Raw genomic sequence first — 12,798 nt, 5'->3', positions numbered from 1 at the left:
AAGGTTAGCGAATTTGGGGGCGGTACGTCGGTAACATTTTGCCGTGGAGATCTCCCCCAACGCCTGTTGCTGGCGTCTGAACGAAGACCTGCCGACCCACGGGTCTCACGTTTTTAGGAAACTCTCAGGCGTCCAGGTTTCCCGTATTTCCGCCTTCGCCGACCCCCCCCCCCTCCCCCCCCCGCCCCGAAGGCTCGGGAGGCTGCCCTGCCCACGCGCCGCCCGCAGGCACCCGCGGGTCCGGGCGGGGTCCGGGCGGCCGTCTCTGGGGCGGGGCGGGGCGGAGGTGCGGGGTCAGCCCGGCGCCCAACAGCCTGGACCCGCTGCCGGAGCCCGGCCTTCGGACCTCCGCTCCCCCGGGCGCCAGGGCCGCGGGCCGGGGGAGGGGCCTCGCCGGAGGGCTCCGCACGTGCGGGCGGGGGATGCCCGGCGCCGGGGGCGGGGCACCCGGAAGCTCGCGGACTTGCCGCGCTCAGCCCGGCCGGCCGTGGGGCGGCTGGGGACACGGCGGGGGTTGGCGGGGGACACCGCGGGAGGCGGGCGCACCGCCCCAGCGGCGGCCGGCTGTGGTCACAGGTGGGCGACGGCGGAGAGGGCGCGGCGGAGAACGGAGCCGGGGTCCCTGAGACTCCAACCATCGCGTCGGGAGCCCCGTGGACCAGAGATCGGCAGACGCGTCCGCGCCTCGGGAGGAACCGACCCTTCTCTCCGCCTCGGCCTCTTTGACTGCAGCCGCACCTCGGCCCGGGAGCGCAGGTAACTTCCTTCCCAAGGTCATTTTTCGGGCTGGGCGGTGTTCTCGGCCAACCCGCGTCCTCACGATTGGCCGGGGCGGGAGAGGCGCGCCCACCTCGCGGCGGGGAAGTGGGTCTGGACGGCGACCCTGAGCGCTACCCGGGCGCCGGTGGCCTCTCCAGAGCCGGGTAGTCGGCCCCAGTGGGTACACGCTTTGTCTCCGCCCGCAGCCCCGAGGGTGTTTCCACCCGCACCCTGGCTTCGGGCGGGGACAGCCCGGCCCTCCCCAGGCCGCACCCGCAGGTGAGTGCAGCCACCTATGCCCCGGCTGTCCCGGGCCGCGTAGTAGGCTGTCGTCATGGGAACGGCTAGCGCCCAGGCGGCGCCTGTCCTGGATGGGGACCTGGCGGGGAAGGCGCTTGGAGCCCCTAGAGCCCTGGAGCTCTGTGTCTGGCCAAGCCGAGCCAGTAAAGCCTGATGAGAAGGGGACCACCTCCCCCTCTTCTCATTTTTGATTTCTCAGGCGTTGGTGGTTAATCAGGGATAGGCTTGGGTGTGCTTGATATGAGTTGTGTTCTTTCCACTTTACCTCCTGAGGGCTTCTTATGCCTCGTGGTGACAGGTGGAAATCATGACCAAGAAGGGCAGTATGAAGCCAGGGAAGAAAAACAGAGCGGAAGAACCTGAACTGGAGCCCCTGTGCTGCTGCGAGTACATAGATCGAAATGGGGAAAAGAACCACGTGGCTGCTTGTTTGTGTGATTGCCAAGATCTGGATGAAGGGTGTGATAGGTAAGAGCTGTGTGTTTCTTGATGCTGGGCTGATCCCTCCCGCCTTTTTGAGAACTACCATGTATACTTTCAGCTTAGCCATACAGAACACTAGAATTTGCTCTTCATTCTATTTCCACATATCTCCAACTGAAAGTTGTCTTTTATGTCAAGTGTGAGGACTTTATAAAGATGAATTATTACTCAGTAGTGCACAACTGTCTTTTCAGCTCAGTGTACTAGGACATTATTATTTCTCATTTAAAGGGAGGAGGTGACGGAGAGAACAGGCAGGTAAAGTGATAGTAGGCAAGTTAAACGCATTAAAAAAAATAAAATGCAGGCCAGGAGAATCTGTAAGTTTAAAATGAACACATTAGTACCAGAAAGTTCCTGCAATTCTCAGTGGTCTCAGCATTCAGAGACTGACATCTTGGGACTGGATTGCACTTGGCCACACAGGGCCTTGAGGGTTGAAAAATCATTTTCCTGCTCCTGGAATCGGTTTCACCCCCTGTTTCTGGGGAGGAAATCCAGCCAGAAGGCATGTTCCTCCCCTGGACCGGCTGTTTTCAGCATGAGCAGCAACACAGTCCTGATTGATGCTATTGTATTTGGCTTTTATTTTCACCATTATCCCAAGTGATGGAAATTAACTATCCAAAGAGATGATTTCTAACATCACTGAAAAAATTTTGTGCCAAACAGTAATAACCTGGTTTTTATCCATTTTCTAAATAATTATATATTTAAAAATTATCACATGGAAAGCATAATGTGGGGAGAATACAGATGGTGGAAACTTGCTTTTCCCATCAATAATTCCTTCTGGTTAAAAAAAGTCATTGCAGTGGCACATTGCTGATTCGGAGCTTGGTATGTTAATCTCGCCATGAGAAGCATTCTTGGGGACTACTGTAGTCTAGTACCCCATAATCCCTTTGTAATTCTTCCTTGACAGTGTCAATAGTCTTTTACAGGTGTCTTTAAATGTAGGTTCTTTAGTCTTAGTCTAAAACCCATACTGAGAAACTAGAACACTTTGGACTAATGAATGGAGAAATGATGCCTTTTCTGTAACCTCCATCACTCAAGACCACAGCTCTTCCATTAGCCTTCTAACTCTTCCTCCCTCCCAGCCCTTGAGACCTGGGCTGTCCCTGAGTTTTCTTCTCTCCAGACCCTTCTGGATGAGATGGGCTCCCAGCATTTCCACAGACCCGCTGCTCTGTATGCCTCCCATATAGTTAGTTCCCATTCACTTGCAAGTCTAGCCCTATTTTTTAAAATTCTAAATTTCTTTTTTTTTTTTTTAAATTCTAAATTTCTAAAACCAGTGTTATCCTTCCTTAAACTGTTCCTTTCCATAATAGCCTAAGTATGCGAAAAAGTCAACAATACTACGTGTCCACCAAGCTCAGTCATTTGACTTGTACTAGTTTGACCTCCACGCTTCCTTATGCAGCCCCCTGCCCTACTGGACTGGTTTACTCCCCCGGCCCAGGACAGGTTTTGTGCTGCACACGCGTCTCTCCGCTGGAACGCCTCCCTGCCTTGCTCTCCACCCACAGGAATACTAGCCAGCTGTCAAGGTCAAGCACAAATCCCTCTTTTCCCACAAAGACCCCTGTGATGACTCCACCCAGAAGTGTGTCCTCTCCTCTGAGCACACCTTACCGTGTTTGACTGTAATAGTTCATTGGGTGATTTTGCTACTTTGTCACTTATCTAATATTTCTTGAATTCTCATGTTGTCTTCACAACTAGATTGTGAATTTTTTTGAGATTCTTATGTCTCTACGCCCACCCAAGTCTGAACAGGACTTATGTGGAATACATGTGTATTCCTGTATATTTGTTTCGTGGAGAAATAGTTCTGTTAAATATCTAAACATTTTCTCGTTCGTATTAAAAAATTATACATGAATCTGAAGAGCTCGTGTTTAATAGTAAGGAAGTAGAATGCTTGGTCTTTGGCATCTTTTATCATTTATCCTGCTGTCTGGCCTACAGTGTTGAGTGGTTTTTAATTCAGCAAACACGTCAGAGGTGCCTTCTCTGTGCTCTCTCTGAACAGATGGATCACGTGTAAGTCCATGCAGCCCGAGACCTACGAAAGGATCATGGATACAATCTCTGACCGCCTCCGGATTCCTTGGCTTAGGGGAGCCAGGAAAGTTAACATTAGCCTCCTTCCCCCACTCTTCCTGCTGCCTGTCTTCCTCCGAGTGGCTTCATGGCATTTCCTCCTGGGGGTGGTGGTTTTGACCTCCCTCCCTGTGCTGGCTCTGTGGTACTACTACCTCACTCACAGAAGGAAAGAACAGACCCTGTTTTTCCTGAGCCTCGGACTGTTCTCTCTGGGCTACATGTACTACGTGTTCCTGCAGGAGGTGGTCCCCAGGGGGCGCGTAGGGCCCACTCAGCTGGCTCTGCTTACCTGCGGGTTACTTCTCATACTCTTAGCCTTGTGCCGAGCCAAGAAGGATCCAGGCTACCTCAGGAGCCCAGCAAACGGTGACAGATCTCTAAGCGGCAGCCACACGGAATACCTGAACAGGACAGGGCCGGAGAAGCCCAAAGGGTTCCCCGGCGCAGACCCAGCGGGCGGTCTCAACAACCGCGCGCCCAAGGATGAGCCTAAGGGCTGCCCCAGGACGCCGGCCGGAAGCCCCGCCACGGGGAAGGAGGACTGGTGCGCCAAGTGCCGGCTGGTGCGGCCGGCCCGGGCGTGGCACTGCCGGATCTGCGGCTTCTGCGTGAGGAGGATGGATCATCACTGCGTCTGGTATGTTGGAAAAATCTGGAGGCTTGCGGAGGGTACATTCACGTGAGACTCTCTAGCCGGGTTTGCTCTTCCTTTGTGCCATCCTCAAATTTCTCTCCTTCCCAGCTTTACACCTTGGAGATATTTGTGGGCTGTTATGATGTTCCCACTTAGTCATCAGTTTTTTGAGCTTCACAGATTTAGTTCTTTTCAGTCATTTCCTGAAGGTGTTTTTTTTTTTTTCTTTTCCCCGCTTTCTCTTTTGAGCTGCCCCTCATCTTCTCCTTTCTAAGAGAGAAGTGTCTACAGTTGAATGACTTTTTTAAAAAGAATGTATCAGACACATTATAGGCACATCTCCCTGTGCTCACAGAACTCAAGAAAGTGTTCCTGTACTTTTAGGTGACTCTGATCCTCTGACCATGTATCCGTTATCATTTGATGCTACCAGTGATTTCTAGTTGACATTATTGACTTAAGGCCCTGCCAGATAACTCCCTATTTGGTTAGTGGCGCAGAAATGGGCTTTTTGGGTACCTCTTTGCTGGCCAGTGACAAACGAGGACACCTGAGGACACCCGTAAGCTGTGCGGTGCAACTTTTAAAGAAAATGTTGCAGCTTTACTGAATAAATCTTAAACTAAAGGAGCGTGATTGATTCAGATATGAATGCTGTAAGTAGCATGTTTGCAACTTGCTCTTGAGGCAGTCATGGTCAGTGAATTATGCCTTTTATCTAGGATTCTGATCATGTCACAGTCTCCCCCTCAGAAGGGGACGTGGGACAGGGTGAGGGTGCAGACAGCCCTGGAGGACACAGGAGCAGACCTTAAGTTCAAGGCTCATGAACAGGGACAGCTCTTTTCTGGGGCTTTGTCTTTAGGAGTAAGCAGGTATTTTCATTTTTAGGTTTTCCTCTTCTCTCTCTTCATCATTTATTCTCGTGCATACCTGGGTGTGTGCGTGCGTGTGTGCAGGGTGGTGGCCCATTTACAAGCGCTGGTTTGCAAAGGTCCTAACAGCCTCGCCTGTGAGATCTCTCTGCCCGCAGGAGCATCCCGGCGTGCCTGTCATCCTGCCCTGCAGATGGCCATGACATGGGACTCTGTACCTGACAAGTAGTCTGCATACTATTGAGTTCTCTACCCCACACTGTGTTTCTAACCTCTTGGGATCTTTTATTAATATGTGTATGTAATATATGTTTTCCCACATTGTATAATACTTCTGATTTAGTATTTTTAAGTTTTTATAACTCTGATACCATCCTATCCTTATGGGGTGATTACACTGTTAACTCTCTTAACATTGGGTAACAGACTTCACTTATTAATATCTAGAAAGATTTGTTAGCCAAGTTCTGCTTTTTTACTTAGTCTGTCTTGTCCTTAAGCTAATGATATGATTTCACTTTGCAAAGAGCGGAGAATATAAGACTACATCTCTCAGCAGACAAGTTTTTAATTCCCTAAAATTGAAAAACAAGAGAACTTATTTTTTAATAACTGAAATTCACACTATCTCTGTTTTAAAAGCTTTCTTGTTTATTGAGCTATTAGAGAACTTATTAAAACATGTTTGCTTTCTTCCCCTCTGTGCTGTTTTGAGGATAAATAGCTGTGTCGGAGAATCGAATCATCAAGCATTTATGCTTGCCCTTTTGATCTTCCTGCTCACCTCGGTGTACGGGATAACGCTGACCTTGGACACCATTTGTACAGATAGAAGTGTCTTCACAGCTCTCTTCTATTGCCCTGGAGTTTATGCAAATTACAGGTGAGACATGGATATCCCATACGGGGCCCCACGGAAGAGGGAGTGGATTTGCAGTGAATGTACGGGGCTGTGATTCACTGCTAGGTTAGGGGTTCTCACCCAAAACACAGGACAGGTTCTGGAGATGCTGGGTATCCCTGAAATTGCCAACACACAGTTGTGCAGTGGATACGTGCATTTTTCTGGGTGATGTCACAAGGAACGTTGACCTTAAAAAGTGAGGAACCAGTGCTCTACAAGTAGGACTAGGCTTGCTCAGGGACTTCAGGGTCAAACGACCACTAGCGTGCCCAAGGTAGCCACCGTGAAACTGAAATGATAACTAAAGTAGCAGTCTCTGGGTATGGATGTGGTCTCTTTCGTCACTCGTTATCAGGGGAATTCTCACTTTATTGCTGTTTTCTGGTGCTTTGTAGCCCAGTCTTAATTTACCGCTTCTGACCCTTTCATGAAATGCTTACATTCTCTGTAACCTTTCTTTTCTATTTAACCTCCATTGATTTTTTCCTGTTCTACTTTTTTTTTTTTTTAAATCACCACTCATGATTACTGTGGTATCTAGGTCAGAATTTCCTTCAGTGTTTTTAGGTTGGGGCCCATTTATACAGTGTGATGATCTCCATGCTGTAGCGGAAGCGGGAACTTTTTCGTTTTGTTCCAATCCCCTGCCCACCCCGTCCCCGAAAGCTCTGCTTTAGGACATTTATCACAACCCACTAAGAATAGTAGTCACTGAAGGATTTCACAACCTATCAAGACTCTCAACACAGAGAAGACAGGAACTTAACCTGCGGAGGAGGGCCCATCTGTTCTAATGCCCACGAATGTCTGGGTCTGCAGTGGCGAGGGGGAGATCTGTCCACAGACCGGTACAGACAAGGGCCCGCACAGGGGTGCTGTGTGGACAAAGCAGGGAGTGTCTTGAACACAAAGAGCGAGAAGAAAGCAGAGGCCCTTGGGGGTCGTTGTGCCTGTACGCTGGTGAGCATGAGTTTTCTAGGCTTTCTGTGGGCCCCGTAAATGAAATGAGGGACACAGTCCTGCTACTGTGTTCTCAGTGCTGTGGACCCACGATTCATGTCTCCTCACTGGGCCTCAGCTTTCCTCATCTTTGTGGCGATTTAATCATCCCTGAGGTCCCTTTCAGCTTAACAGACGAAGATCCTGAATGAATTTCCCGTGAACTCACATGCAGATGTTTGAAAATAATCAATTGGCAGACGTTAATCGGCAGCCTCCCCTCACGATCTTATTAACGAGCTGGAAGCAGCTTTCTTGTCCTGGGTGACGCTGTTTGGTTTTGGAAGCGGGATTGGAAGTGCGATGGTGCCCCTGGTGCTCCTTCAGAGCTGACGAGGGAAGCGCTGCCGGTGCTGGGAGCTGTCCTTTACCTGCGCTCGTCAGCCTTGTCGCAAGAGAACGGCGATGAGCAACCTTAGCCCTGCCCCTCGGTTCCCACCCACAGCCCCCTTGAGGACGTTTACAGCAGTCTCACGGCGCCTCCGTTTTCTTCTGCGTTAAGAACAATTTAGGAGTTATTCATGCAACAGACAGGTCTTGACTGCGGTCATGTCAGACACTGTTGGCTGTGTGGGGGACACGAAACACACAACAGTCCCTGCTGTTCTAGCATCACGTCCTAGAAAAGGAGGCACGGGTAATTATAAGATAGAACGCGTTAAGAGTCATAAATGAAGCAGGTTATTGGCGCTCCGAGGAGAGAAAAGTATCTTCCAAGTGGGGTAGTCAGGGAAGGGGCCAGCGTCCTTAGGAGTAAGTACTACGTGTGTAAAATGTTACCGTGGGGAGAGCTCTCTGAATGTGAAGCGTTGGCCGCCCTGACCTGCCTTTTCCTGCTCCCAGCTCAGCTCTGTGCTTCACCTGCGTGTGGTACTCTGTGATCATTGTGGGGGGCATGGCCTACATCTTCCTGATCCAGCTGATCAACATCAGCTACAACATGACGGAGAGGGAAGTGCAGCAGGCCCTTCGACAGAAGACGGGGCGCCGGCTGCTCTGCGGGCTCATTGTGGACACAGGCCAGTACAATCGGGGCTTCCTGCGGAACTGGCACCAGTTCTCCACCCTGGGCACGCGCCCCTTCCACCACCCTGCTGAGGACGTTGTATGAAGTGCCTTCTGTACGGCTCCGGGGGCGGGAGGGGGGCTCCCCCCTCTGCTGCCTTGCATCCTGCACTTCGGTACGCGCAGGACGCTTGTGTTTATCCCCAGTTTCTTAAAGGCATTATAGGGCCATGCTCAGGTTTAGGCACTGGACTGGGAAGAAATTAATTTTTCTGACTTCACAATTTAAGGGATTTTTATATCAAAGCAGTAAAAGTAGAGCCATTCCTTTCCAGTCACCTTATTAACTAACTCAGTCACGAGAAGTTGAAAAGGATGTGGGTTGCTAATGCAGAAATTGACAGAAGCAATTGCCACCCATTAGTATGGGAGAAAGAGCTTTGGATTAGGGTAGTTTCTAGTCCCTCTTTCAACTCCTAATAGCCATGCGACCCTTGGTCAAGTCACTTCCCTGAGTCTCAGGTTCATTTGTCAGGTGGGGTACTGATGCTGCCCTGGCTACCTCACAGAGCGGTTGTGCGGGGGGACACGGGGGGGTCACGAGAGGGACGCGGTATGTGGAAAGCACTGAACAACAACGAAAAACTAAAGCACCGGAGACGTATGAAGTATTATTAGGAGACTCCTAAGACTGGAAAAAATATTTCAGGTCAGAATATTGAAGCCAGTCCATTTTCAGCGTTTCAGAGTGAAAAAAAGATCCCCAAATACCATGTTGTACAGTTATGGGGATTTCTCTTTCTGAAGTATTAGACATTAACTACTCAAACAGGGTAGAAGATGACCAAATGGATTTACGCTGTCATCTGATCTTGAAAGTTGATAATAATTACAAGCCTAATTATTGCTAGTATAATGCACAGTGGTCATGAGTTTAGGTGATGAGTTCTTATATTGATCTTATTTCTTATGGATTTATTCTGTTTGGATTTACTCTAAGTAACTCCAGTAGGCAACAATGTTTTTTTCCTCTTCCCATGTGTTGCCTGGTCAGGTGCTAACACACTTGTGACAACGGCTGGACGAGAACAGACACTCCTATGGGGAAGATTTTACTATCTTTGTGGGTAGGGTGGCTGGTTAATATCAAGAGCCTGACTTTTTTGTTGATATAAGTAATTCAGACACTGTCAGTAATAGCACTAAGTTGCAAAAACCAGTATTCTGGCGTTCACATTATTCTGGCATGAGCTCTCTTTGAGGGGCTGATTGACGTCTTCCCACTTAACTTGCACATTACTTCTCATTTACCTTTCCCAAGATAAAAGTATCTCACTAGGAGAGAAGAAACAGGGTATATGTGGTTGCCACTAATTAATAGATTACTGTTCTTCCCTAGCTCTTCCTAAATTGTTTCTTTAATCGTATCTCAAAACGGAAAACGTGTAAAGGATTAAATATTTAACGTGGGTCTATTCTGGCATAGAATTAAGATGAGGCAGCTTCACATGGGGAAAAATACCCTCTTGAAATATTTGGTTTTGTACCTGTACTTTTTTTTGGAACCCCAAAGAATTCATGAGCCCTTAAATTTGTTTTGGCTAATAGCTTAATATAGGGAAAATATTGCCAGCTTTTTCAGTCAGTCTTTCTGTGCATGCTGCTGTAGCAAGAGGTTTATAAAGGTCGAGAAGAAATATTGCTACTTCTACAGCATTGCCACCCTCTGCAGCTGGCACCATCCCTAGTCCTGCCATTAATCGAGGCTGTCCTTAAGACAGGCACCACATTTTTATACAGGCTTGTCGTTGCTCTCCCTAGAGATGGATTGTTTAGTGAACGATAGGCTCCGTATTCCACTAGGATGAGCCAAAGAGCAAGTCTGGGGATGTTAGCAGAGTCTGTGGTTTGTACAGTGGTACCCTGTCCCTGGTCCAGAATCAAGCATTCATTTGGAATTAACATTGGAGGTGATGTAACGAATTCCTTTCTGTGTGGGTTGGAGATGAGAGAGAGAGAGAGAGAGAGTAATGATGTCAAGGACAGCACGTGTGGCCAGAAATCTCTGCTTGTAGTCTCTTGAATGCCAGATGTACAGCCAACTCTGATTGTCTAGCAATTGATAATAAAATTCATAGAAATGTTAGAATAGTCAGTAATCTTGGCCTCTTGCCAAATCTTTAACAACAATCAAAATATGATGTGCTGAAGCTGAGGAGTACCCTGAAGACCAGAGTCATTTGGGAGAATTAGGAATGATCATCACCTTTGTAACAGTGCACCCCTAACAGGGTTACCTGGATGGGGCAACTCACCGTTTCCCTCACTCAGAGAAGAGCTCCTTGTCTATTATTCTGGCTGTTTGGAATTAAGGTGCTTGTTTGAAGTTGAGAACTTCACGGTTGGCAGTTTACAGAAGAAAGCTCAAGCCTTTGAAAAGCTCCGTGGTTCTGTGGAGGTAAAAGCCTGCTGAAGTATTTGCACCAAAAGGAGCAGCAACCAAGGGGCTACGTGTGAGCAGTTTCTGTAGACTCTGGGATATCCTTGGTCTGTACTCCTGGACTTTCAACCCTTTTTAGGGTCTGGAGCTATTTGAGGGATTTCGTCCTTTGAAAGGACAAGGCCTCTGGGAACAAATGAGTCCCGGGCACAAGTGGTGGCGGCGGCTGGGGGAATTGCCCTGCGGACCTGTAACCGCAGTTTCTTGGCCGTAGGGGCAGGCCCGCCCCGACGTATTTCAGACAAGTGCGTCCCCCACTTTCACCCCACATCCTCAGTTTCTGTTAAACATACTGGATGTGGAGTTGAGTAAATGATCTGCTGTAGTCTGACCACTTCCATTACTGTCATGCCACTGTGTACTCTTCCCGGGGGAGAGAAATGGGTCCACTTGAAAGATGTGAGGGAGAAATAGTTGAGGATCAGGATTGCACGAAGGGAGAAAATCCCTCAGTATTTAGAAATGTTTCTTACGCTCCCAAAAGAGTACTTTGTGCTTATAGCTGGGCACACCTAAGGTGAACGGACCATTGACCGCGGCCCTCCGGTAGGCTCCTCTCATGCTGCTGATAAGCCTGAAGTGTGTTTTGGGGACGCTGGGCTGCTCCTCTCACATCAGCCACCTGCGTGTCTGTTTTTAGGATCCTGTAAATCTTTGCTCTCCAAGTACTGGTGGTCTCCTTTGGTGAATGAAGTAAATGTTGTCTTCCACTGTACCATCTGCCTAGCAGAAAGACTGCTACAAACTTTCTCTTATGCAATAGTCCTTGGTACTTCTAAAATTTTTAGCAAGAGAAAATTTTCTATAATAGAATCTTCCACTGCCAGAAAACACAATGCTGGTAAGGTTCTCTGTAATAGTGACCATCTGCTTAATAGACTGTTTCCTTTGGGTAGGACATTAGCTTTTTATTATAAAATGCAACTAATATAAGCAAAAATATGACATCTAGAAGCACAGTTTTAACCAGGATGTTTAAAAATTAATGTTTTGTGAGGTTTAAGCGTCCTGGTAAGTAGGTTTATATGACTTCATTTTAGCTATATTTTGGTACCCTGCATTTTAAAAAGGAGCAGTTCCTCAAACAAGCAATGGATAGTAGAGACTTTTGCTTGAGGCACCTGTTTGGAATCTGGTTTTCTCATCAGCAGCTTGACAAGTATGCCATTTTGTATTAAACATTGCCAAGGTGATGCAGGGGGAGAACGAGAGCTATGCTTAAACTGATTGCTGAATAAAATTTGGTACGTTGTTGTGGATGTTTGTTGTAATTAATATAAACTTTTTGCAAAATCAGCTACATTTAATCCTGTTTCTAATGGACAGTTATCCCCACTTGAGTTGGCACTAAGGGTTTCACTGTAGTATCAGCAGCAGGCCAAAGACTGAATGGTTTAGTGGAGACACATTCCTTAGAGGTTGTGACTGTTTCCGAGATGGGCTTGTGACGTTACTAGCTAGCCTTCCCGATGGCACCTTTAACTTATAGAAAACTCATACTTTAAAAACAAACCTTTAAAAGCAGAGCTAGTCTATTCTAGTTATCGATGCAACTAAAATCCTCTATTTCTTCACATGGCGCCACTGACAAGATGCCGTGTTACACAGCTCAGCTTGTCGCGGTCCTGTGGTCTAGGTGATTTGCCGGTTGGAGTTGTTGGGGCCTCTGAGCCTTTTCCATCTGATTACGTTTCTGGGTCTGATGTTAGACTAGAGGAAACCCAGGAAAATTTATTTAATATTAAATTTAACGTAAACTGATTCAGCAACGTTAAAGGGGACTTGTGAAGCCAACACTGGACGCTGCGGGCTAAATGTTTTGCACTGTTTTTATACTTGTATTCATATCCTCTTATCACCTCAGACTCAGACACAAGGCCTTTTAAGTGGAGATTTTAAAAATTACTGCCATTTATGTAAAATAACGTACTGTGACCAAGTTGTTTAAATGGAAAATAAAGTGCTTTCTTTAAGGAAAATCGTTGATGTTTCTTGGTGTGTCTCCTGAACTCTTTTGCTTTAAGAAAAGCCTGCATTAGACCTGGGCTGCTTCTTTGGCTACCTAGGTGTCCCCATCCTGTGGACTTAAACCGTCCCTAGCCCTAAACTATTCTTTTCCTTGTGGTTACTTTTCCAGTTTTGTAGGCCAGGGATACTGCTTATTTGGGCATTTTGTCAGCAGTAACACTTTAAATCATATCTTTAAGAGAGTGCAGCAAGAAAC

The 12,798-nt window shown here is 47.7% G+C and overlaps 1 protein-coding gene across 5 annotated transcripts; it reads left to right on the top strand.

Annotated features, from left to right (window-relative positions):
- The first annotated feature begins 386 nt into the window (after window positions 1-386).
- ZDHHC23 (zinc finger DHHC-type palmitoyltransferase 23) lies at window positions 387-12,528 on the top strand. Of its 5 annotated transcripts, none has more exons than XM_036851743.1 (6): window positions 387-756; window positions 966-1,038; window positions 1,358-1,527; window positions 3,584-4,294; window positions 5,882-6,049; window positions 7,913-12,528. In XM_036851743.1, the coding sequence occupies exons 3-6, from the start codon at window positions 1,367-1,369 to the stop codon at window positions 8,178-8,180; spliced, it is 1,308 nt and encodes a 435-aa protein (XP_036707638.1). In that variant the 5' UTR covers window positions 387-756; window positions 966-1,038; window positions 1,358-1,366; the 3' UTR covers window positions 8,181-12,528. The 5 variants fall into 5 exon arrangements, with proteins under 5 accessions (XP_036707638.1, XP_036707639.1, XP_036707637.1 ...); XM_036851744.1 differs by having other exon boundaries at window positions 1,333-1,527; XM_036851742.1 differs by lacking the exon at window positions 966-1,038.
- The last annotated feature ends 270 nt before the right edge of the window (window positions 12,529-12,798 follow it).

Source organism: Balaenoptera musculus, chromosome 4 (assembly GCF_009873245.2).
Source record: "Balaenoptera musculus isolate JJ_BM4_2016_0621 chromosome 4, mBalMus1.pri.v3, whole genome shotgun sequence".
NCBI lineage: Eukaryota > Metazoa > Chordata > Mammalia > Artiodactyla > Balaenopteridae > Balaenoptera > Balaenoptera musculus.
This window is presented reverse-complemented; position numbering and strand designations above follow the sequence as displayed.